Source organism: Seriola aureovittata, chromosome 11 (genome assembly GCF_021018895.1).
Source record: "Seriola aureovittata isolate HTS-2021-v1 ecotype China chromosome 11, ASM2101889v1, whole genome shotgun sequence".
In the NCBI taxonomy this organism is placed as follows: Eukaryota; Metazoa; Chordata; class Actinopteri; order Carangiformes; family Carangidae; genus Seriola; species Seriola aureovittata.
Window position 1 is genome coordinate 25,641,432 of NC_079374.1, and position 26,031 is coordinate 25,667,462.

The 26,031-nt window shown below is 41.2% G+C and overlaps 2 protein-coding genes across 3 annotated transcripts in view; both read left to right on the plus strand.

Annotated features, from left to right (window-relative positions):
• clasp1a (cytoplasmic linker associated protein 1a) overlaps positions 1–10,094 on the plus strand; it is a 92,894-nt gene extending 82,800 nt beyond the window's left edge. The window contains exons 35-42 of the mRNA XM_056388841.1: positions 194–341; positions 1,578–1,824; positions 2,662–2,718; positions 3,620–3,810; positions 3,930–4,058; positions 5,194–5,400; positions 5,981–6,097; positions 7,400–10,094. Of these exons, the coding sequence (XP_056244816.1) occupies positions 194–341; positions 1,578–1,824; positions 2,662–2,718; positions 3,620–3,810; positions 3,930–4,058; positions 5,194–5,400; positions 5,981–6,097; positions 7,400–7,486 (1,183 nt within the window). The 3' untranslated portion in view covers positions 7,487–10,094. The remainder of the gene's footprint in view (positions 1–193; positions 342–1,577; positions 1,825–2,661; positions 2,719–3,619; positions 3,811–3,929; positions 4,059–5,193; positions 5,401–5,980; positions 6,098–7,399) is intronic.
• An 888-nt stretch (positions 10,095–10,982) lies between these two features.
• On the plus strand, positions 10,983–24,809 carry tfcp2l1 (transcription factor CP2-like 1). 2 transcript variants are annotated; one of them, XM_056388639.1, is made up of 15 exons: positions 10,983–11,119; positions 11,605–11,753; positions 13,690–13,763; positions 16,050–16,155; positions 17,366–17,472; positions 17,562–17,714; positions 18,457–18,567; positions 20,114–20,223; positions 20,575–20,626; positions 20,760–20,853; positions 21,739–21,829; positions 22,405–22,487; positions 22,894–23,036; positions 23,960–24,011; positions 24,129–24,809. In XM_056388639.1, exons 1-15 carry the CDS (start codon positions 11,061–11,063, stop codon positions 24,164–24,166), a joined length of 1,422 nt encoding a protein of 473 aa, XP_056244614.1. In that variant the 5' UTR covers positions 10,983–11,060; the 3' UTR covers positions 24,167–24,809. The 2 variants fall into 2 exon arrangements, with proteins under 2 accessions (XP_056244614.1, XP_056244613.1); XM_056388638.1 differs by lacking the exon at positions 13,690–13,763 and having other exon boundaries at positions 23,960–24,809.
• Positions 24,810–26,031: the final 1,222 nt, after the last annotated feature.

Below are 26,031 nucleotides of genomic sequence, written 5' to 3' on the forward strand. Positions count from 1 at the left end.
TCCATAATAAACCATAAAATTAAGATTTACATCAGTCAAATGCTAAAGCTCTTACTGGTGGCAAAACAACTTTATACTTGTATATCTGCTTCTTATACTCAGTTTATATCAATGTTGTGCGTATTTCTCTCTCTCTCTGTGTGTGTGTGTGTGTGTGTGTGTGTGTGTGTGTGTGTGTGTGTCTTTGTGTTAGCATGATGGAGTACGACACAGAGAACATGAACTCTGAGGAGATCTACAGCTCACTGCGTGGCGTCACTGAGGCCATCCAGAGTTTCAGCTACCGGAGCCAGGAGGACCTGAACGAGCCAATCAGACGGGAGGGCAAGAGGGACGACGCAGTGAGTCACAAGCTTCTCGTCTTCTCACAGCGTTTTCCTGAATCTTCCTGCTCAGAAAAATCAAGTGACGGCACTGCAGCTGAAAACAGATCGTTAAAGTGAAAGCAGTCGGTTGCATTTTGAATTCACAGCTGAAAATTAATTTGAATTTAAATTTAAGAATTTGACCGCACAGTATGTAACTTCTACTGCTCAATCAAAACAATGACAAAAGATAGTGTTTGGTGACGTTGTGAAATAGTGTGGGATCATTGGAGTTGTTGTCTTCACCACCATTTCCGCCAGCTTCTTCTGGTTTGGATTCCTTCAGGTTTTAACCGACAGCTGAACCCTAACCCACAGAGGTGCCCTCTGTATGACAAACGGACCAGGGATTAAAACCAGTAGAAACACAGAATAAAGCCGTTTCATATTAAAAATCAGTGATTCACTGACGCAATTCAGCGGACACAGGACATCTCTGAGCTGAGGAAATGTTAGACAGCTCAGCTCATTTCCTCTGATAACTTCAGATCCGATCTGATGACTAACATCCTTCATCTGGTTCAAATATAGAATTGAAAACTGTAAAAAGTGTATGTGGCCTAAAACTAGATAAAAGTACATTTTGAGCTTCTGACAGGAAACCACAACACTGACACATGATCATAGAGGATATGATGTCATTGACAGGCGACCAAATGACACGGAGCGCTACCTTTAATCATGGTGTGAGAATTACTGGAAACACTTGGGATAATGTTAGAACACAACTCAACAACATATAGGTCATAGGTCTACTCATTTTAATGTGGAAAAGTTACAGATGATAACTTTAGACAAGGCCTAAAGGCACCCACGTCCTTTTCTTTAATCATTCTTCTGTTGCTTGGATATGCAGAAAAGTGGTTGCCACACAACTTTACCTCTCTACATGTTAAAGGATAGATTCACAGTATTTATATAGTCGGGAACCCGTAAGAACAGCAAAACAGGTTTTGCTTATCCCTTTCTAATATGTTTTCAGTGTAAGTGACGGCAACTAATCCTCAGTCATTGTTGTGCACAAAAAACTATTAAAGTTTATCTGAAGCTAATTTGAGGACTGTATGAACCCTGTTTTTGAACACAAATGTTTTCAGACAATAAGAAAATTGTTGTATATGGAGGAGTTGGACAGCTATAAATAAAATCATGACTGTTAATTATCCACTATCTCACATCCTCTCGCTCTCCACCGACCTTGCTGTGTCGCAGGCCGGGAGAGAAGGAGTAGCGTCGTCTCCTGGTTCTGATGCTCGCCTGGGTTTGGACATGGTGGAGGGAGGTCGCACTGCTTTGGATAACAAAACCTCACTACTCAACACCCCATCTCCACGCTCCTTCTCCGGACCCCGGAGTCGCGAGTTCGCCCCGTACGGCTACGGAGACACCATCTGCTCCTATGACAAGAGCGCCCTGAAGGAGGCGGTGTTTGACGACGATGTGGAGCAGTTCCGCGACTGTGAGTTCACGACAAAAAAACTAAATCTGCAGTGAGGTGTTGGTTGATTATTGCAGCAGACAGAAATCAATATCACACCAGACTGCACACAGATATTTCATAAAGCCGTTTGAGTTTTAGAGGCTTTTTTTGTTTTGGAACAAAGTCATTTTAATCTGTTGCTCATGAAGTAGCGATTATACAACTTTGCAGAGTGCTTTCAATTAGAAGTGAAAGATACAGGAAGTGGAGACACGTCCATGCATCCGTGCTCTCACCTGATCCGGTCAGACGTGAAGGTCCGTGCACCCGACAAGAGGGAGAGAGGAGAAATAGGAGAGAAAGACTAAGAGGAGAAACAAGATTGTAAAGATTAGCAAACATTCAGCTGCAGCTTCTTATCTTAGTGTAATTCATCCCTGATGATCTGCATCAAATGTGAAATATCTCCATACACTAGTCTACACCAGACACGATCCAACGGTCCTGACTTTCCCCCGATCATCCCTCCGGCCTCTCAGTCGTCCACCATTCCCTCATTGTGTAACTGACCATGTCATATAAAGGCAGACACACTGCTGCTGCGTGATTACAAGAAATTACCTCCCCCACAAATGTGGCAATAAAATATGTGTAGTTTGCTTCGACTGTTCACTTGGTCAGCTGGCTGATCGTTGTATTTAGAATGAATTTGTTTACCACAGTCACTGGTGTGTATGAGTCTGCAGCTCCTCTGTTGTAAACCAGTCTGTGTGTCAGTTGTTGTCATCACATCCTTTTCCTCCTGTCTCCCCCCTTTTGTCCCCCATCTCCACCTCCATCCCTCCTCCTCCACCCTCCCTCACCCCTCCTCTCCAGGCCGACGTCAGGACAGTGGTGAAAACAAGATGACGCTCCCCAAGGTGTTTGCTCCTGGTAAAGATGCCTCCCCCGCCTGAGTTTTCTCGCTGACTGTTTGACCGACTCGACAACCGCTCGACTGACTAGTTTACTGACTGTACCTTCACTCCACTCACCCTTTGTCTGTGTTTGCATAATTCACTTTGCTCTCTCAGTTCCCATTACTGTTTCTTCATCGTCTTCTAACTTCTTTTACTCCATCTAGTCCCTCTGTGTCCAACCTACAGTCTCTAGCTGGCAGGTTGATGCTTGTACTAATGGTTGTGGCCTTCACTCTAACGGACATAATGATTGGGTGACTGTAATAGTACATCTAACACGTGAATAACATCATTTTCTAATATGTAGAGTCCCCTGAACATAATACATAATATTAGCTTAATCACACTAACATCTATAGTACAGCAGTAAATGAACATGAGTAATTTTGTCCAACCTGACAAAGGACATTTATTATGAAAAAGAAAAAGAACACCACACATGAAAACTGAGTTGCACACCAAATTCTTATCCCTTTAATGTCCAAATTTTGGCTGTGAAATTCAGTTCTGAAATGTGAGCAGTTTCTTTTGACATTCATCCCTTAATTAGCCATCAGCTTTACACCATATTCCTCACCCAGAATGCACCACAGTGTTAGTCTTGGCATTTCCTGTCATCTTATATTCAGATGCAAAGGTGCATTTTTTTCTTGTAAACAAGTGAAAACATGTATTTTTGAACTGAGACTGGTTATACAAGTCATTACTTTACCAGCTAGTTTATTTACATTTAAACCGAGTAACATCAGTTTCTTTTAGTCCTGAAAGAACTGAAGATTGATGTCAGATGAAATGAGTGTAGGATGATGCAAAGTTTTGATTGTGTCTGACTCATTAACTTCATTTATTCCTCTCATCCTCTCCTCGGCGAACAGTCGGTCAGGACCACTCAGATCTTGTAGCCGACCTGCTCAAGGAACTGTCCAATCACAATGAGCGCTCTGAGGAGCGTAAAGGCGCCCTGGTGGAGCTGCTGAAGATCACACGAGAAGACAGCCTGGCCGTGTGGGACGAGCACTTTAAGACCATCCTCCTCCTCCTGCTGGAGACACTGGGTGATAAAGATGTACGTGAACTGATGGCTCCGCATGTGACTGTTGAGCGTGTGCTCTATGGAGGTTTGCTAGTTACCATACAGCATTCAGTGGTGGGGTATGGGTTACTGATGTCTCTGTTTCCCCTCAGCACACCATCCGAGCCCTGGCCCTGCGCGTGCTGAAGGAAATTCTGAGGAACCAGCCAGCCCGCTTCAAAAACTACGCTGAGCTTACCATCATGAAGACGCTGGAGGCTCACAAAGATTCTCACAAGGAGGCAAGCTGCTCCCACATCTCCCACATGAGAACTCCACACTATTATTATTACTATTTCAAAAATTAAATGATTTCAAAGGTGCATTAATGATAATTTTCTCAGTTGGGTTCAGTGGAACAAGCTGTTTAAGATATTATGGATCATATAGATAGTATGCCAGCAAACTGTTGCCTATTTGAAAATATACATCCAGCCGAAATGAGCAACATTAACATTTATTTGGAGTCAAGTTTGTGTCCACCTGATGCATCAATGTCCAATAATCACTTCGTTTTTAGGTGTGTGTTAGTCTCCTCTGACTCCTGAGAACAAGTTCTTTATCAGCTAAATGCTGCTCTGTCTCTCCCAGCTGGCTGCTAACTGAGCTTGGGAAATAGTTCACAGTTTTTATCATGTTTGAGGCTCAGAAAACCAAAACAATGAGACTAAATGGCTGTTGATGTTGAGACCTGCAGAGCTGTTATAAATCATAAAGTCTTTACAATCTGTTTATCATCATGTGAACAATAACAATAGTTGAACACAGTAACCTCTGACATACAGGAGAAACCTGAGGGGTTACTCAGGGTTAACTACAGACCAGGACGGTCTGGTATGAAGGGAGGTAGTACTGTATCATATAATTATATAGGCTACAGTGTTATTATAAAATATTATACTGTATATAAGCTGCTCCTCTGCAAAAGTACTTTGTGTCACATACATAACTGAATAATGATGATAGAGCTCCACTGCTTCACGTTGTGTTAAAACATTAACAACTCTCTCTGACTCAGGTCCCAACACACACACACATACACATATCAGTGTTTCCCCTAGAAATTTTTCCAGCAGCAGTGCTGTTGTGCATGAGGGTGTGACACCGGCACATATTCAGAATAGCTTCAAATTATTATGCACAATTAATATACGTATTCAGTGTATGACTCACAGAATTTGCTATACATATCAGAGTCCATGAAGAGGTTTGTACAAGGACACCTATGTGATGGAAGATGTCACTTTGCTAATCCTATTAAAACACTAATGATCACCCACTGATCGAGTCTCTGAAAGACAAAAACACAATATTTCATCTTTTTCTTCCCACATTATGTGATTCTCAATGTGTGTGTGTGTGTTTGTGTGTGTACAGGTGGTGCGTGCGGCCGAGGAGGCAGCGTCCACCCTGGCCGGGTCCATCCACCCGGAGCAGTGCATCAAGGTGCTGTGCCCCATCGTGCAGACAGCCGACTACCCCATCAACCTGGCCGCCATCAAGATGCAAACCAAAGTCATTGAACGCATCGCCAAGGACTCGCTGCTGCAGCTGCTGCCTGACATTATCCCTGGACTCCTACAGGTCTGAGTCTAAAACAAGATGCAGGATTTTATTTATAAAGAAATAAATTTAGAATGTTATATGTAGAATTTTTTTATGGATTAGATTAGATTCTTTTAGTTGCTGAGAAAACCTGAAATTCTTTCTCTTTCTTTAGCTCTGTCTGGACACCGGCCTCGAAATTTGATAAACTCACAAAAAGGATAATCCAAAACATGTTTTCAAGAAACAGACAGTTTTTTTTTCTAATTGAACAAGCTTAACTAACAGGAGAGCCGGGGTTTCTGGGGACAGACAGAGCAGAAACATCCTTGTCGGCTCCAAAAGGGCATATTTGGACAATGTGCATATTTGGACACTGAGAATTATTTGCCTTATTTGTCCCTGGAAATGTTTGCGTGTACTCTGCACTCTTTGTGACTCCTCCTACGTTCTTGCTGACACCTCCTGTGTGTGTGTGTGTGTGTGTGTGTGTGTGTGTGTGTGTGTGTGTGTGTGTGTGTGTGTGTGTGTGTGTGTGTGTGTGTGTGTGTGTGTGTGTGTGTGTGTGTGTGTGTGTGTGTGTGTGTGTGTGGTGCCTGATGCTGTCTTGTCTCCGCAGGGCTATGACAACACAGAGAGCAGCGTTCGCAAGGCCAGCGTGTTCTGTCTGGTGGCTATCTACTCTGTGATTGGCGAGGATCTCAAACCCCACCTGGCACAACTCACAGGCAGCAAGGTACTGACCACCGCCAGCAAGGTTTTGCATGTCCACATTCTCACACACACACACACACACACACACACACACACACACACACACACACACACACACTGTTACCAAAACCTCTTCACAGACGCGGCACCTTATCATCTTCCCATGTTGTTATTTCGCAGCTGGTTCTAACTGGTCGCCCTCTTATAAAGTGCAAGTTCATATTTGCCCTACTTCTCATTACAACCTGTGTCCTTGGGTTATGTAAGGGTTGAGGTCTGAGGGTCAGCTTCACCTCAATAAAGGGACCCTCCCCTCCCTTAACCACCTCCACCCTCCACCTGTGATATTTTGAGCAGCTGCTTATCTGAAACACACACAGTGTCGACTGAGTGAAGCTGAGGAAGTCGCATTCTCAAGTCGTACAGATCAAACATGAAGGAAAACTGATGAGGAGTTAGGAAAGTGCACTAGAGCAGGGAGCGTTCAAAACACGCTGATTAAGTCATTAATAGATTAACACGTTACAGTGCTGCCTTAACGTAACATTATTTAACACATTAACGTTGGGTTACCTGAGTGCGGTGCACCTTTACGTGTCTCTTCAGGTTTGTAGCTGCAGAGCATCTCTCCCGACAACATAAAAATCTCACTTTTTCTCTTTGAAGTGAGTCCAAATGTCACCCTGGTTTGGTTCATATTGTTTCCAGTCACTGTTTCTTGTCCAGGCTCCTACAGCTGTAGAGTTAAAGTTCATAGTGAGGTCCAGGCGGATGCTGCTGGGGGTGCCTTCATGGGCGCACTGCTGCACAAACTCACCACTAAGATGTTTTGAGTGCGCAGGAACAGAAATGCGCAGTGCAGATATTCAAAGAGGAACATTTGGATTCTCAATAAACACTGTCATTTTTGTCTTCTCTTATTTATCATCAAAAATAAAGAGACATTTTTTTATAGTTTTTATTTTAAACTTAATTTTAGTCACCTCTTTTTGGCTGGACTGCAACAGCAGGGACAGCCCTATAATAGTTCATGTTACTGACTGACTGACTGACTGACTGACTGACTGACTGACTGACTGAGCAAGACTTTGTGACCCCTTCCAAAGGGATAGCAAGGTAAATCTGAGGGCGCATGATATAAACAAGATGGCAAATATAAAAATAAAGTCTGCTACATAAATTGTTTTGTTTTTTTCTGACTTAAACTCTTATCTTTGCTCCTCATTGTTAAATACTCAATATTATTACTATTTAAATCAAAGGTCCTCAGCAAACATGATGTGCTGATGTAACTTAAACATCTCTTGTCTTTGCTTGTGTGCAGATGAAGTTACTGAACCTCTACATCAAACGAGCCCAAACGACCAACAGCAATAGCAGCAGCTCCTCAGACGTCTCCTCTCACAGTTAATGGAAGGAGGTTTCGTTTGGAAACTGTGGACGGACGGACGGACGGCGTTCCAGGATTTCCAGGGCATAGCCGCACTTCTTTCAGACTCCTCCGTCTTTGAGCTTCCCCTCCTCCTCCTCCTCCTCCTCCTCTTCATCATAACTCCAGCTCCGCTGCGCTTCTCTCCTGTCTCGAGGGGACCCTGTAAACCTGTCTGTCATTTACTCCCTCCTTCCTCCTCCCCACCCCGCCTCTCTAAACTTTTGAATGTAACTGGATTGGTTTTAGACGGGTGGGGAGGGAATCAACGAGTTTAGAGTTTTTGGATTTGGGAAATGCACTTTTCTCTTATTCTGTAGTTCCCACACCCTCCACACCACTTTTTTGTCAATGGAGTCCTGTTTCTCCTTGAACCCTCAGATTCGGTAGCATAAGCAGTTCATACATAATACCATGAATTATTATTAATATTATTCACATCAGAGTAGAGAAAATTCTGTCAAATCAGTTTTGGGATGATGTGTCATTTGGCTGGCCCAATGATGGTGATGAGCCTGTAGGTTTTGGGATGAATTCTGGTTCAGGAGCATAAAAACCAAATACTGTAAGAAAAAAAAAAGGAAACATGCCAGGGAACAGTGTGACATAAAAAAGAAAGTACCATAGGAGCATATTTGGTTCATGTAAAAGTTTATGGATCAGGGCTCACAGAAGCCTGAGCAACTTAATAGATGAAATCCCCCTTTCACAAAATTGATGTTTTACTCAACAAGGTACCAAGATGCTAAAAGAAAGATTCAGCTACAGAACTGACAATCCTTCAAATGTTGTGCATATCTTTATTTTGAGGTAAAGAAGAGGAAATTGAAGTTGAAGTTAAAGGCTGAATTTGTCGTGAAATTCACAATCAGCAAAGAGAATAGAGGTTTAGCCCAGGAGACATTTTCACACTGAACTTTTCTGCATTAAGTGGGAAAACAGAGCTTTTTGTTTAACGCGCTTTTCACGTGCAGAAGACGCCTACAAGGCTGCCGCTCACTCGAAGTGTGCTGAGTGACTCGGTCTGAAGAGGAAGTCCTTCCTTTGTAAATACTCCAGATGTTTTTTCTCCGTGTGGAATTGGGAGAGAGACCGGAGATCCGAGACAGTCAGATAGACATTACCGGGCCTTATTCACTTCACACACGCTGATGTTTGTTGACTGGGACTTCGGAGAGTGAATTGGGATGTACAGCACTGTAACTCTGGGCTCTGAAAAAAAAAAAAAATGTGAATCCGCAAGAAAACGGACCCTGGTGGTTTTTTTTTTTTTTTTTTTTTTTGACGACAAAGCAAATACAGTATTAGTCGTTTCCTCTGATCTCCTCCTTCATGTAACCGCGGCTTTTGCAATAACCGTAAAAATCCACAAATAAAGGTATTTTGTACATACACTTTTTGACCACTGCTTCGCAAAGATTTTACACTATGTCGAAAAAGAAAAAAGAGAAAAAGAAAAGTGAACGGGTTGACTCTCTGACTCTAACTTCTTTTGCACGTTAGCAAACTAGCTTGCATGTAATCTGCAGCACTTGTCAACTTGCTGTTTTGGAAGGACCCAGGGGTTGGTTTTTTTTTTTTTTTTTTTTTTTTCGGTTGTTAAAGTGCACTTGTAACATCATCAAATTATTCATCTCTGATCTAATGTTTCAGAGGAGTCGGTCACTGACATGCTCATGTGTAAAAAGGTACAAAATGGAGACGACAGCTGTTGAGCAGAACCATGTGTGTGATAGAAGCGCTCAGGCAGGGTTTAAAGAGACTGTACCTCTGAGCAGGACTGAAGTCTGAGGTATCAGAGAGCTTTAAAATGCTGGATTCCTGCTGATTGATCCCTGATTGGAGAGTTTTCCCATTGAATCAGATTTTTACTACTGTAGGAAAAGATCGGACTGTCATTGCCTTTTTTTAAATTCTGTTATCTCGTTTGCTAAATCCTAGAAAATAAATAATAATAATAGTAATAATGATGATAAGGAAGTGTTAGTATTCTAGTTTCACTTGGGGGCTCCCTGAGTCTGTGGATGACCAACTTGGTGCTGAATCCACTGAATGGGCCAATTCTGGTTATTTAAGTAAATGAATGTACAGTGTTTGCATAATGTTTTAATTTGCTTTTTTATGTATCGGTACTGAAAGTAACTTCAATGACACGCCGCCCTGCACACTCTCTGCACTCTGCCTGACTGTCACCTAAATCCCTTGGACAGTTTCAGACCATTAATCAGCTGGGTTTCGTTTTTATCGGGGCAGATCTGTCGTCGTCCTTCGGGGGAAAGTTCACCAGTCACCAAACCGCCACGGTCGCTCGCTAGCATCTCGTATCACATTGCTGGTCCCAGAAACAAGACAAGATGGGTATTCCTTGCAAACTGTTCACTATGCATGTTCTGCAGTACACTGTCTTTCTTTTGTCTCAATCGGTCATGTAATATTCATACCTGTATTTATATATTTTATTTTATCTTATTTTATTCTCTCATGATAAACTGTACAGAAGGTTTTTTTTTTTTGTTAAAATCCACCTGTGATAGATTTGCAACAATGTAAAGAAACTGTTTGCTCTAGAAATAAACAGACTCAGAGCTAATCTGGATGTTTCCTGCTTATTCACCCCCCCACCCCCACACCCACCCCCGATTTCACAATTTCTAACATGTTACTTCATCTTGTGTAAGATCTGAAACAGTCAATCGAAGCTTGTGTGTGTGTCTTCTCCATTCCCCCCCCCCCCCCCCCCCCCCCCCCCCCCCTCCCCTCTCAGGTTGAACCTTGACTTCCACAGGGGCACTGGCAGCAGTGTTGCCCAGTTGTCCATCCATTTACAGGCACATGCATCCAAGCGCTGAGGTGTGCGTTAGCTGCTCTGTATAAACATTAACCTGGGCATACTCTGAAATGACCTGCTGCTGATCTCTGGTGCTTTTGAGAAGTTCTGAAGAGATGTGGCAGCAGCTGCAGGTGTTTAATCCATTCAAACATGAATATTGAGACTAAAGTGTTTGGTGCGAAGCAAGGTTCATTTAGTATTCACAGCAGTAATATCCTGGTGTGATTAAATTACTTCTAATTGAAAGCTGCTTTTATTTTCAAAAAGTGAAATATAACAGCTATCATCTTGTTCTTCCCTGACTTGCAATTACACAAGATAATAATGATGTTTACAGCTGTTCATCTGAAGCCCTTCTCTTTGTTCCTCAAAACCCATGTTTGTTTTCCAAAATGCATCTCCAAACATCATTACCCTAAGTGAGTTTAAAGTCTAGCTTTAGGGCCATACTGTTAGCAGTGTCAACAGCTGGTCAAGTGAAGCTGCTATTAATGCATCAACCCCAGCTAGACATTGGTTGTGGGAGGTGTGTCTGCAGACCCCGCCTCTCAGGGGTCATACAAGGTATGCTAATGGCAGCCCTGATGATATCACCGGACGGTATAAGAGGCAGGCGTTGAGGTTTGGCTGCAAAACCTCCCTGAGCTGAAATCTGAGGAAGCCAGCAAGTCTGTCTCCACGTCTCCCTGTGGTCCTGGCACACAAGAAGACATCGCACTGGAAAATATGCTGTTCTGCCATTCCCAGCCTGAGTCCTACCACCAGCACTCTGCTAGTTACATTAGGTAAAGCACGGCCATGTCGAGAAGCTTCAAACTTTGTGGATTTCAGGCACTTGTTATATCTACAACAGGTTGAGTCAAAGTGTCAGTGCAAAGCAGCAGTGACAGTTACTTGCACAAGAATATATGGAGAGAAGTGGAAATGCTCTAATGGCTAAAAGCTCATTTTTAAAATGTGCACATTTGCAGTAATCTCTCTCAAGGAGCACATTTATGTCTTTTATTATTATTGATATCAACTGTCGTGAAATTCAAATTTTGAATTGCATTTCAGTGGTTCAAGATCCACATTTAGACTTCAAACACACTGCTTTGTTCTCTTTTTCAAACGAATACACATGAATTGTTCTAGATGAGTCACGCTGTGTTTTGCAACATTAAACTTTTGCACCTTTGTTCCTATGATTAAGTTGATTGTATATAAAAGAAAACAGGACAGTTTTCCTCTCCATGTTCAGCCCGTCTTCTCTCCTGCTGGTCTCTTTCAGAGAGGCCTTGGCGCCTTTCTTGAAAAACGAAGAAGCCAGGCTTATGGCTGAAAATGGTGCAAAGAGGACCCCATTCCAGTACATTCTGTGTGCAGCCACCTCGCCGGCTGTGAAACAGCAGGAGGAGACTCTCACTTATCTCAACCAAGGTAGCTATCTGTCCTGCTAGTTGAATGTCCACATTGATAAAAATGGACTGGAGCTCATTTTGTCACATGTAATCCCAGCAGCTGCAGGGGTAGATAAGGACTGCTCATGTGGGATTTCTAAAGATTAGTCTAGATCTCGGTAAATTAAGCCACTTTCACTTGAATTAATTGTGGTTTGGGACCTTGAAATTAATTTACACACATGTCCAAAAGACAGTTTATTTGCCTAATGAGCTTTATCATATAACAAAATAATCAATTCCAAACTCCAGTTGCAGCTCTAGATCACAACATCAAGTACATCAAGTTTAATTTGTCTCCCACTATGGAAGCAAAGAGAGGCCAATATAATTATAACTTAATTAGCTATTTTTTTCATTATCAATTAATCTGCTCATTAATTTCTTGCTTAATCTATAAAATGTTATAACATTGTGAAAAATACTTGTTTTGTTTGAGAGTCTAAGATATTCAATTTCTTGTCATATATGACTACAAAAAAGAGGAAATCACCCTATTTGATATTGATATTGATTTTCTGTAGCTTGACTAATAGACTGATCAACAAATCCTTAACCACCACTGATTACATTCAAACTTCAATATTAAGTATATTTGATTAAGTTTATTTAAATATCAAGTAAAGTATTGAAATCTATCTGGATTTATGTGGTGTGAACTGCCCTCTTTGAAGGTAGAGTACACAGAGTAGTGTCTGAGTCTTTCTGGGATCATGTGACTGACAAGACATAATCTGATACAACGGAGGTCTGATCGATTTTATTCAAGCTTGAGTGATTTCTCTTGGTAGCGGTAGTGTCTGAACTTAAGTAATACAATTACAATACAATACAATACAACAAAGCTGCTAGTATTTTAACCTGGTTTGAATTTTTCAATCTGAATATGACTGTATAATAAAATCTATAATTTTAAATGGGTGAATGCTTTACTTTCTTATTTGAATTTGTAACCTAACCCTAACCCTTAAAAACCTTCGAATCAAATTTTTGAAATCAGAAATTTTTTAATGTGGTAGTTCAAACCACATACATTCAGACAGATGGATTTCAAAGTAAAACATTTCAATACTAGTATTTCAATTTTGACATTAATATTCAGAAGTGTATAAATGACACAATTAGGGATTTACTCGCTTAAAAAAGAATGTATTTTGGCCATTTTTTGTTTCCATAGATTTCTATCATAGTAGATACTTGTTAATAGTTATATATAGAGTAGGCCGCCCTGGATTATGTGAATGGTAAATAATAAACTTTGCCTTTAAGCCTTTTGAATTACTAAACTGCAGAAATCCCAGTAGTAAGATTTGACGGGCGTTATAATTGAATTCATTAATGATTTATGTGTGCAACATGAGCTCCTACATTTTTGCTAAATTGTCTGACTTTCATCTTCTAATGTAATTCACCTTCCATTCTTTCTTTTTGTCCTTTCTCTCTTTTCCAGTTTGTACTTTCCCCTTTTACTTTAGATCATTGTCTACTTCTGACTGTTTCTGTTTCTCTTGTTGAACAGTGACAATTTTTATTTGTGCTTTGATTTACCTTTATGTTTCTACCCTGCTTGTCTGCTCTGAAGTAATTTGTTTGGAGTGAACACAATGAACGTGAGCTTGCTGTAACATGCAACTTTTGGCCATCGATGTAGAGATGGCATGTATTGATAAGAAGTTAATTGTCATCAGGGTCCAAAGCTTAGTTTAATTACTCTAGTGAAAAAGCACTGATAGTTAGTGTGTATTTGATCAGGATGGAGATATATATATAAAAGTTTCCTAGTGGCTGGCCTTAATATCTGGCTTAAAAGGTTTCTAATTTGATTCAGTTTCTATCTCCACTGCCCCTCTTTTCTGATTGACTGATTTCCCATTTTTTAATTTTAATCAGGTTTTTTTTAATGTTTTAAAATGTAGGTCAGTCCTACGAAATCCGTATGCTTAACAGAAAACTAGTGGAGTATACAGATATAAGCAGCAAATGTGTGAAGGTAGGTGTAAGGTATTGTGTTTGTCTGTTTTTTTGACTTTCATGTGACCTCTTCCTCTTTCTTCTTGTTATCTGTTTTCATGTATCCATTTCCTGGTTCGTCACAGGTCCCTCGACCCTCCCTTCCACTTCAGGGGTGGGGTGTCGACCTTGGAGAGCTTGGTACTATCACCCAAACTTACCTCTCCTCCTTCTTAGAATTAGAATTAACATAAACCACAGACACACAACAACTCATCTTACCTTCACATTCCCACATACACACACTCTTGAACATGCTGCTCTTCTTTTGTCTTCATGACCGGCGTTCTGTATACTTACATTATCCCTGAAAACAAATTTAAAATGTGTTATATTCCTGATGCCATTGATGTCTGAAAATAAAACAGCCCAGATAGCAAAGCGAAACTTCAGGCCCAACATATGCCTGGGACCTTGGCCCGAGTCTGGCCCACATCAAGGCAGAGTCTGGCTGTTATCCTTCGGTAATGACTGACAGCTGGAAAGTTTTCTGTGTGTGGAAGTGGCATCTTACAATCATGCTGTATATGAGCCAGATTCGGGCTGTAAAACTGGGTGTATACTGGGCCAGAAGAAAGCGAGCATGTGGCCCAGGTATGGGCCAGATTTATTTTGCTATCTGGGATTAACAGCTCATACTTTCTGTCATGTCACTTTCATTTTAATCACACAGGTTGTTGTGACATACATGTGTTACCAACTGATTTCAGATGCAAGTCGAAACTAACTTCATTTATTGCAAAGACATTTGTCAACACACTCACTTTAGAGTAAGGAGAGGTCATTTTATTTCACTTCTGAATGAGTGCATCCACTTGACGTGTCTTTGTCGTCAGACTACCACTGCTTGACACCGTAATGTTAGCTAGCGTAGCATCCTAGAAACACGAGAATGGGACAGGTGGCATCTATACAAACACATGACGTGCCGGATGTAGTCATGCATGAGCCTCCCTCCATAAATATCCCAATGGTCCATGTTTTTTGCGGGTTGTTAATTTCATTTGTTGAATTTTTTTTCATGTCCTAGCAGGATTTAAAAGAAGGTTGCTGTTAAAGGGGCACCCCAGCCTTTTAGTGTTGTGCTTCCATAAAATCAGGGACTCACAAGAGATTTAAAAACAAAATGCCTACATTTAAAGGAGTAGGGAGCAAAATATCCAGACATGGTCCCAAGAATGGGTCTCACTCCAACATTTTTCCATCATCTGGATAGTGTCTCACTACATCCACTTCATAACACAGACTCTTTAAAAACATGTTTAGGTCTCAACTCCAAGGAGCACCCGGATGACATTATCAGGGTTATTTTTGGTTATTTTCTTAAATGTAAAAAAGCTCCTTTCAAAGCCCCAGAACACATGATGCAACTGTTCTCACACACTGAGAAGTACTCCCCATGCATGAGTGAGTAATCAGTGAACTAAAATTGGTGGAGTGCCCCTTTTATAAATTACAAAATTATACACCAGGAACAATATTATAAAAAAAAAAATGTTGTTAGATTTTTTTGACGAGATAAAATATTATAAATATAAAATATTACAGATAGATCACATAAAGAGCCTCAATAAGCTAGTAACATGAAGTAATGCAACTGATGCCGTTTACAGAGTGAAGACATGGACTGTCTTTGATCAGGGTTCCCACATGCTTTGAAAATTATATTTCCCACCATATTTGGTGGGAAAAGTCTTATGAGCATTGGAAAAGTAATTTACGGCCTTAAAGTACTTTTTGGTTTCAACCTGATTTGATCATGAGGTCTGAGGTGGGAAGCCATGATTGTTGAAAATGACGTAATAAATTTATCACCTGGAGTTTTCAGTGACATCTGCTAGTGAGACATGATGTCACCACTGAAGAGGCACTGTAATTTTCCAGGAAGATCTAGTGTCCATTTCACGGGATCTTTAAATTTGTCGTGAGCGTGGGAGCCCATATTTTCAGGTGAAAAAGTCACTGTCTGTGCTGCTTCTCACAGGTATCAGGTGTACTAGCTCATTGACAGTTCATTTCACTCATGCAGGTGTTCTTTTTAAACATGTGTACTATGCGATGGTTAGGGATGGAGAGGAAATTCACTGTGAATTCCCACCTCCTTGCCCTTGGCCGATGAAACTGCCTCAGTATGTTTTGATGAATAAATGAGGGGGAGCCTTTCTGCACGTTGCCCAACAGTCCGGCTGTTCGGCTCTGTGCGAGCTGCCCCACTCGAGCTGTAGCTGTTGCTCTGGCCTAAATCCCTGATCCTACCTGTTCACAGAGCATTGTGCGCGTGGTGTTTCATGATCGTCGACTGCAGTATATGGAGCACCAGCAGCTGGAGGGATGGAGGTGGAACAGACCCGGAGACCGAATCCTGGACATAGGTGATTTAACTGTACCAATGTATGACCTATTAAAGTTAACTGATGTCTCCAGGACAACTTAAAAGGAGCTATTAGCAGAGTGCGAATTTTACAATGACAATCAGAGGGGTCAACTTTTCTCTGGGGTGAAAGGGAACCCAGCATCTTGCTTGATTAACTAAAACTGTCAAATAAATGAAGTGAAGTAGGAAATACGATACGATTTCCCTCTGAAATGTAGTAGAGTGGAAGTGGAAGTATAAAGTAACATAAAATGGAAATAATAATTGTAATAAAGTACAGTTACCTCAAAATTGTGCTGTAGTTATAAAGTAAATGTACTTAATTACTTTCCAACACTGCTAATACAATTACTGAGCCTTCAACACACAAGGATTTTAATATTGTTCAATGACCCAACAGGTAAAATGCCTGTATTCCTGTGTGAAAATAAAGGGGGTGACTATTATAGAAGCTAATATCAAAAAAGTTAAATGACGTAACTAAACCGCCACAGATACACAAAGACTATTTAAATGAAATAATAAATTCTATATTGATGTCAAAACAACAACTAAACCTCCACTGTCTCACCGCTCATGACTGAGCATCAGTGTTTGATAACATTAGAGTATATATGACATTTTATATTGGTAATGAAAGGACGCTAGCTAACATTAATTAGCTAATCTGTAATTTAAAGCTAAAGATGTAAACTAGCTGACATTAGTTAGCTAAATATATGGACCCCATAATTCCCAAGCTCCCAAGTCAAGCCGATCACCACTAGCTGCTCCTGGCAGGAAACCATGTTGGCGACAGAAAAAACGTACAATTAGCCCCTTTAACTGATGCATTCGTTCATCATGGGTGTCGTCAGTGAGACTCAAGCCCCTAATTATCATTTACCCCAAAAGCTGTGCAGGAAGGCTTGTTATTTATATCAATTTTAATGACTAAACTAATGCGCTGTGGACCAACCAACAGACCAACATCGGCATCCACAGAGCCACATTGCTAGCATGTCTAATAAAAACCTGTGGTTGTCCTAGTAACTGAAGCAAACAACCTCTTGACATTTTGATTCAAATTCTGCCAAATTACAGTTGTTGCTTCGCGAACTTGACAGACAAACAGAAGTCTTTGAGGTGAAATAAATAACCTAAATAATAACCTGTTTTCAGGGCCTTTAAAGTAAAGTAAGACTAACAGACTGGTGCATTACTTGCAGATATCCCACTGTCAGTGGGGATCCTGGAGCCTCGTTCACACCCTCTGCACCTCAACACCATCGAGTTCCTCTGGGATCCCGTCAAGAACGCCTCCATTTTCATCCAGGTACAGATATATCCTCGCCAAAAATCTTTCAGTATCATTGCTGCTTCCGCCGCCCAGTTAATTTTCTGACTCTTGTCGTGTGCTCTCAGGTTAACTGCATCAGCACTGAGTTCACCCCCAGGAAGCATGGCGGGGAGAAGGGCGTGCCCTTTCGTATCCAGGTTGACACTTTCACCACCAATGAACACGGCGAATACATGGAGCATGTCCATTCCTCCAGCTGCCAGGTCAAAGTCTTCAAGGTACGACACTTTCTCTGCTGCATGTTTTCTGCTTGCCTGCCCACTATCTGGCTTTTACTTTTTTACTGATCATCTAATCCAGTGGATCCCAACCTTTTCCAACTCACGACTCACTTGAAAATCTCAGAAATGTTGGCGGCCGACAATCAGACCCCGTAACAACACAGAGGCCAAACAAGGACTTCTTAGAGCACTGTTTATTGTGATAACAAAAGAAGAAGAAGAAGAAGAGAGATCACTTGTTGATTCGCCTCATCTGTCTCTTGACTCTCTAATCTTTTAATTCTTCCTTCTATTCTGATTCTCCAGTTTTCGCCATAGATATAATCTCTTAGCACACAGACTGAGATAACAAACAAGTATACGATGTGGTCCAGCGACAACAGTTCCTATCATTGGCTTATCATGGTGATAGGCCTAGGACCCCCTCCAATGAAAATCAAGTGTTTAACCCTGTTAACATGTCCATATGTTTTTTTTTTATACAACACGTTTTTAAAGATCATATGTGTTATTAATTTTAAAGATCATATATATATATATATATATATACACATACACACACACACACACACACACACACACACACACACACACCTTTGCTAATTATTTCTCTGCCCACTTGCAATACATTTCCAGGTTGGGAAACACTGCTCTAGGCTATATGGTCAATTAGAAATATAAACTTATCTATGATAGGTTTGTATTTTACTTTGAATGTCTTCATTTGTAATGTCCTCAGCCTAAAGGAGCTGACCGCAAACTGAAGACGGACAAGGAAAAGATTGATAAAAAGGCCGCTCAAGACAGAGAAAAGTATCAACCCTCCCATGACACCACGCTGCTAAAAGAGGTGAGGGAAGATGTTGCAACATTGCATAACAAATCAGGTCTGAGATGATCCTTCCTTTGCTTTCATTTTGTCACAAGTGTTGTCATGCTGTAACTTTATTGATCCCACAGTAGAAATTCTTGTGTTATCTGGATGTTCCTCTGATCTCATCAGCACTGATTCCACATTATATCTTCACGTGCTTCGCCTGCCAGTCAGAACGGTTTCCTCCTCCCGCTCTGCTTTCTTGCACACAGCACATTATAAACCACTACTACATCACTGTGTGTTAATATGTTGCTCTGCTTGTTTGGAGTCTTGATTTTTTTTTTAAAGAGTGCTTGCTTGTTGCTGAGGCTCGTCAATGATTGGGGCTCGCTGTGCGTCACTTTTGTGTCTTTGAACAAGTGACTCAGCAGTTTCTGCGTCAGTGTTAATCTGGTTTGTTATTCAACTGGATGAAAAACTAGCTGAAGCAAGGAACCATTATACTGTCTGTTAAGTAACAGTAGTAATACTACAAAGTAATTCAATTCAAGAAACTTTATTTGTTCCCAGGGGGCAATTCAAAAGGGCACATAGACATTAAAAACACACAAATAGACAAAAAAGAACAAACAACCAGTGTGGGACAAACTGTACATAATAAGAAAAAGAAAAAGAAAAACAATGACAATGACATGAAGAAACAACATCGGTGCAAAAAAACAAAAACAAAAACAAAAAAAACAATTAACAACAGTGCAAAATAAAATCTGTAATATTATAATGACAATAACATGGGAGAATGACATTACAAGTGCAAATAAATAACTGTACACATTACTACTTTATAGCTACTTTAATTGCTATTTGGTAGTTTAATCTATTGCAATACATAATGCATCATATTTTATTAGTTGATGATATGATTTGCATATAAAATATTAATCTGTAAAGTAATTAGTCACTATAGTTGTCAGATAAATGTAGTAGAGCACAATATAATATCTCCCGCTGAAGTGAAAGGGTAAAATAGAACCTCAATGAATTACATGAATTCCCCCGAGGGGATAAATGAAGTAAATGTACTAAATGATGTAAATGTACTTGGTTACTGCTGGAAGCAAGCAGTTGTCTATTTACACATCCAACAGACACAGAGAAGTGCTAGTAACGATTTGGCTTTGTTTTGGTCCTCACCGTCTCCTGGGGGAAACAGGAAAATCAAAACAATGGGGTAAAAAACTACACTGCTGACATCCTCTGTGACCCAGGACACATTCATGTTCACACTGCTAAAAGAATGAGGCCACATGTGGTCCAGACCACCTCTGAATGTGGTCTGAGTGATTGGATCTTAAATGCGTCCTCAATGCGTCATGGGTGCATCGACACCTGAACTTAGAGCTGACCACATGTGATCGGATCACCTGAGACAGATGTTAAAACCAGGTCTGAACAGGGCCAAAGATCCATTATTAATGCAAGTGTGATTTTTTACTCCTGTAGCCTTTGTTCAAAGATATATTTACTTTGTTGGAAAAAAAAATGTCTTCCTTTTTCTTCTCTGTTTCTCTCTGTTAAGTGTTCCCCGTGGCCCGATGCCCTAAATCTCACCACCACCACCCACAGTGGCTGCAGCACTCCATCACCAGTTTACCACAGCTCCCCAGTTCCCTGTAGTTTCACAGATGGGTGAGTCAGCGTGCACATTACCACATCACCACTCTATTCATTTTGTGCAGGAAAGCTATAGATTAATATCATTGAGTTTCAGTAGCTTTGTTGGCCGTTTCAGACATGAAAGGCAGTGAAATCTGCAAGGCTGGGCTTGACCACTGTTCAAGTGGTGTCATGCTGCCAGTGGTAATGGCTCCCTCTATGGGTGCCCAGCAGGAACAGTCATCACTGTTGAAAAGCATCAACTTCCACGACCTCTGCTCTTTAAATAGAGTTTTTAATGAGTGTTTCAGAGAAATGAAAAAATAAAAAACTCAACCAATCACCCCAATCTGTTCTTTCTTCCTCATGTGCACGTTTCTGTAGCAACTGTTCTCCAAACCAGCAAGGGGAGCTGCTCATGCCCGGCTGCTCTGATGTAAGTAACGGAGAACAGTGCAGTGTGAAAGAGTTAATGTTGCTCTCTTATTCCCTTTAGGCCATTATTTGGAGACAGTGGATGCTGTGCTGCTATACTCATTTCAAGGGCTCTTCTTCTTTTTGACATGTAGCACCTTCTGCCATCGTCCTCGCCACAGAACACTCAGCAGTGGCTACACCGTCACAGGTTCTCGCCTTTCTCAAGGCTCTTCTCCAGCTTCTCAGGTAACGGGGGTTAAAGGTCACAACACATTTTGATCCAGGAAACAAATATTGGAATGGATTTGTCATAGAGTGCCACCTGAGACTCAGTTATCTTAAGGCTATTGAAAGAGATACAATTAAGATACATGTAATTTCTGTTAGCAGTGTTGGGGAGCGGTGAACTACATGTAATTAAACTAATAATTTAGCTACATTCTGCGGTAGCTTGCTTGGATTTCAACTATATTCCCATGTGCATAGTGATTCAAGTAGTATTATTTTTTTAACAGTTTTGGGCCATAAAAGGATATTTTACCATCGCTTTCTCTACTGTAATTGAACTCCACCCCCTTTTCTTTCTTCCTGACCGCAGTAAAGACATACCCAGGCAACTCATTTGTCAGGCAGCCACCACCACACACTTGACCTCTGTGTCATGTGTAAAAGCCAAGGGCAGGTGTTGCTCAATGGTCACACAGCTACAACGTCATCATTGATAAACTTCCTGATTCTCAGCCGGAGGAAGAATCATCATGGACAGAAATAGGCAGTAATTGTTTACAAAACCAAAGCTGATGTTCCAGCACTTTCCCATGAATAGCGTAGTATATAGCACTTTTTGCAATAAAGTCAGTTGAGTGGCACTTTTTCCATCTTGTTGTCAAATGGATTATTTTTCTACAAAGTAGTTTGATCTGCTTTTTCCAAATAGCTTTAGTAAACCAAACTAGATTTCTACCTACAGCTTTTATGTAGTTCATCCTCCTCCAGTGTAAAGTAACTGGTAGTGTAAAAAGTGAGGCGTTCAAAGTCACTTCCCCGACACTGTGTTTGTCCATTCCCAGCATCAGATCAGATCACAGAGTAGGGTCGAGAGCAGAACCAGATTTTCTGCTGTTGTTGCAGGTGCTGATCTGTTGAGGATGAGCAGGGAGGATCTGATCCAGATATGTGGCCCGGCAGACGGCATTCGCCTCTTTAACACCATGAAAGGAAGGTGAGACATTTAAATACACTCCTGTGCGCTCAGTCACGGCAGAGTGGAGCCACGGCCAAATGAATCTTAATAGGACAAAATCTTCTATTTTCATTGCGGTATGTGGTTAAGCAGGTTTATGTGGAGTTGGAGGATACAGCTTTACTCACAGTCTCCAGTTCTTTCTCTTCCCTCAATTGTCACAATGATTCATACTTAGTCAACAACACAAATCTACGAGCAGAGGAGAGTCCTCACAGACTTTTTCACCTTGGATTTCTCTTAATGGTGAAGGTTGTTGGGTTTCTATGAAAACCGAAAAGAATAAAACCCATATATTTATTCACTGAGCACTTTTTTTTTAGGTCCTCTCTTTTCTCTGCCTCAATTCTTCGCAGCAATGAAACAACAGAAATAAAATGTTAAAATAATGGACACTACAAGTGCCAAGTGTTCACTGCTTGTGGAATTTTGCTGCCACAAATGTTGTTGACAAGAAAAGACATGTTGAAAGCAGAAGTTGCCAGTGACTGCTGAGACCAAGCCCATCAGTGTTTTTCAGTACCAGTGTTTCAGTTTCTACTTGCATTTTCCAGGTGTATACAGCCCCGCCTTACCATCTACATGTGTCAGCAGCAGGCAGGAAATCATCCTCCCATCAAGCCAGGGGGCGGAGACAGTAAGTGCACATACTGTATTATATAATTCTTATCATATGTGCAAATGTATGTGCACTCAGAATAAGTAAGACGAGCCACTCTGCAATGTTTTTCAAATGTAATTTTCACTGGTTACAGTCCACTGCGGAGATCTGTGCAGGAGTCATGCAATTAATTTTGATTATATTCATATCTGAACACTCTTTCCTAACATTTTTAAAGGCTGTTACCTCTTTTTATATCTGGAATATGTCATTTCCAGACATAATTTGCTGTGGAAGTTGAGGAATATCGGAGCGTTTTACAAATAAGTCACCAGAAGGGAAAATATCAATTAAACTCACAAAGAATAACAATGTGATCTAATGTCGTCATGACACTGCTTGTTTGTTGATGCATGTCCTGTCTCCTGTGTCTCCCCTGCAGTCTACCATGCTCTGTACCTGGAGGAGCTGACTCTGTTGGACCTGTCTGAAAAGATCGCCATGCTGTACAGCATCACCCCACAGCAGATTACACACATCTACAGACAAAAACCCACTGGGATCCACGTCTTAGTCTCTGACGAGGTATCTGTCAATCACAGCCTGAGAGCCCGGGCCCGGTTAGTGCTGCCAACCAGGTTGCGCAGCAAAAAAAAGTTGGTCCTGGTGTAACTTGTAAAGCAAAGAAACGTGACGTCAGCCAGCTAGCAAGGTGCTGAGTTGGCCAATCACATGAGAGCCTGTTCCTCAAAGATGGTATTTCATTGTCTCTCCGGTACATTGAACAACGCCCCAACACCGACACAGTGCCTTGTGCTGTTTTAATGCGGGGCAAATGTCTATCTGAATGCAGCCATGCCTCAATCGTGTAGTTACTTGTACATCGTGGTTACTGATGTACATACGCAGCTGTGGTGGCTACATGCATTGACTCCACCCTGTACAATTATAAATCTTTCTACAGGCCTTTTCCTACTGATGGAAAAATAGAAGCATCTTTTCATATGTTGAGGTCCAGTGCATGATAATTGAGAATTGATTGAGAGGTGTCTGCAGGACCAGGGTAAGCATGGTCATGGAGTTGACAGACACCTCTAACCTTCCAGAGATCGTGACCAGGATGTTTTGGATTTTTTTCCCCTGCTCTTTCTCAGCAAAGGCCAGATCAACCACATACTAATCACCCAAAAAAGCAATACTTCTCAACTACATTTTAGAGGGAAACATTGTACCGTTTTCTGCTCTACATTTATTTACAATAGGAGTTACTAGTTAGTCCATTCAAGCCTAGTTTTTAGTGCTTTTTTCTGAAAATGCTATTTGTCTTAATTCTCCTGCAGTGAGGTGCCTTACATTTCTCTCAAGAGACAGTAAGTTCTTTAGGTTACGGATGAAGTTTAAGTGTATTTTGCCGTGTGTTGGTGTGACACGCTGAACAGAATTCTGATGTGCTGCTCTTGGGAAACAGAAACCAGCTCTGATTACACTGGTCTGTCTCTTCCTCTCAGATGGTGCAGAACTTCAGGGAGGAAACAAGCTTCATCATCAGCACTATAAGGGGTAATTCGTTTTATAGTCCACCTTCAATATCACAGCTCACTATTAAATATTTAGTATCTATTCTTAATCATTGGTATTTTTGAATGATCTTGTATCAGATTGTTTTCTGTTACGCAGATGAAAGCACTGATGGCTACCACGTCGTGTTGAAGTGACCAGCAGGTCACTCAGGAGGTTCTTCTATCAATGCAATTGTACAGATTGTATGTAAATCGCTCTAGACTACATTATGTGACATTTAAGATTTACAGAACAGTAAAATGCCATTAAGCTCTCAGTTTACTGTTGATTTTGTGTTTTTGCTTAGTTCTTTAATTTTCTTTATTTGTATTTTTGTCAAGTTACTGATTCATGTTTGATATGTCTTGTAATTAGTGGTAAACAGTGCTGTATTACTCATTCACATACATTTTTTGGCTTTAACACCTATAAATGCAATAACTGTCATGATAATAAAGCAAAGTAAATCTCATACATCATCATCCAGACAAATAGAAAAGAAAAATGAACAAAGTGTTTTATGTCCCTGCTCTATTTTTTTTGTCTTGAATATGAATTGCTGTGGTGTGCCATATAATGCGTGTCTGGCTTTGTTGCTATGAGGCTGAATATTTTCTGGATGAAGTGGAATGCAATATTTTAAACAATTCAGATGTTTAGGCCTGCACAAAGGCCTGCGGTAGACAGTATCAACTAAAGCCGGTTCAAACAGGGGCAGTGGGCTGCAGTTTGGATCTATGGTTTTGAATTGTTGTATCTTCTATGTATTTTAGTCCAAATAAAATATTTTGCACTGTTTTCTCTGTCAGTGGTTGGAAGTGGGAGGGGCTCAGTTGGAAAAATGTAATGTCATATACTTTTAAGCACCAGTCAAGATTTAGCAACACTGAATTCATTGTGTGGAATAGGTTCCATCTCACAATTGGGGGCCCTGAGCACTGCTCTTCCAAAGCAGTATATTTTTTCCTGTCAGTGTTTCAGTTTGGTTTCTGCTGCTCAGTCTCTTTGACTCAAAAATCTTGCTTACTTTATTTTCATTTGGTTGTTTAGTTATATGAGGACTGTTTAATATATTTAATTCTGTATATAGTAGTTTTTATTAGTATACGAGCAGTCCTGCCAGAATGTTGTGGAGAGGACGGTTGGTATTGTCCAACATGGCCTCCATCTTACATTGCATGCATCTCTCCACAACAGTCCTGAGTGAGTCCAGACTCCTGCCAAGCACAGACCCAGTCTTTTTGACCAGCTTGTCTAGTCTCCTTGTGTTAATGTCTGACATGCTGCCGCCCCAGCAGACTGCAGCATAAAAGAGTACACTGGCCACCACTGACTGATAAAACACGTGCAGCATTTCACTGCAGATGTCAAAGGACCTGAGCCTCCTGAGGAAAAAGAGCCGGCTCTGCCCCTTCAGGTAGATGGCATCAGTGTTCAGGGGCCAGTCCAGTTTACTGTCCAGGTGCACACCTAGGTATTTATAAGTGTGCACCACCTCAATGTCTTTCCCTTGAATGTTGACTGGCTGAAGGGTGGGCCTAGACCTCTGAAAGTCCATGACCATTTCCTTGGTCTTGGAGGTGTTCAGAAGGAGGCAGTTCTTGTTGTTCCATTCACTGAAGGCCATCATCAGATCCCTGTACTCCTCTTCCTGCCTGTTCCTGGTACATGCCACATTAGCTGTGTCATCTGAGTATTTCTGGATGTGATAGGACTCAGAGTTGTATTTAAAGTCCACCGTATACAGGATGAACAGGAACTGAGCCAGAACAGTTCCCTGTGGAGCCCCAGTGCTGCTCATCACTGTTCCTGAGACACAGTTACCCAGCCTGACGTACTGTGGTCGTCTTGTCAGGTAATCCACAATCCAGGACATGAAGCAGGGATCCAGCCCCATCCCTTTCAGTTTGTCTTTAAGGATGGGGGGTTGGATGGTGTTAAATGCACTTGAAAAATCAAAGAACATAATCCTCATGGAACCACCTGGCTCATCCGAGTATGGTGGAGCATGTAAAGGACG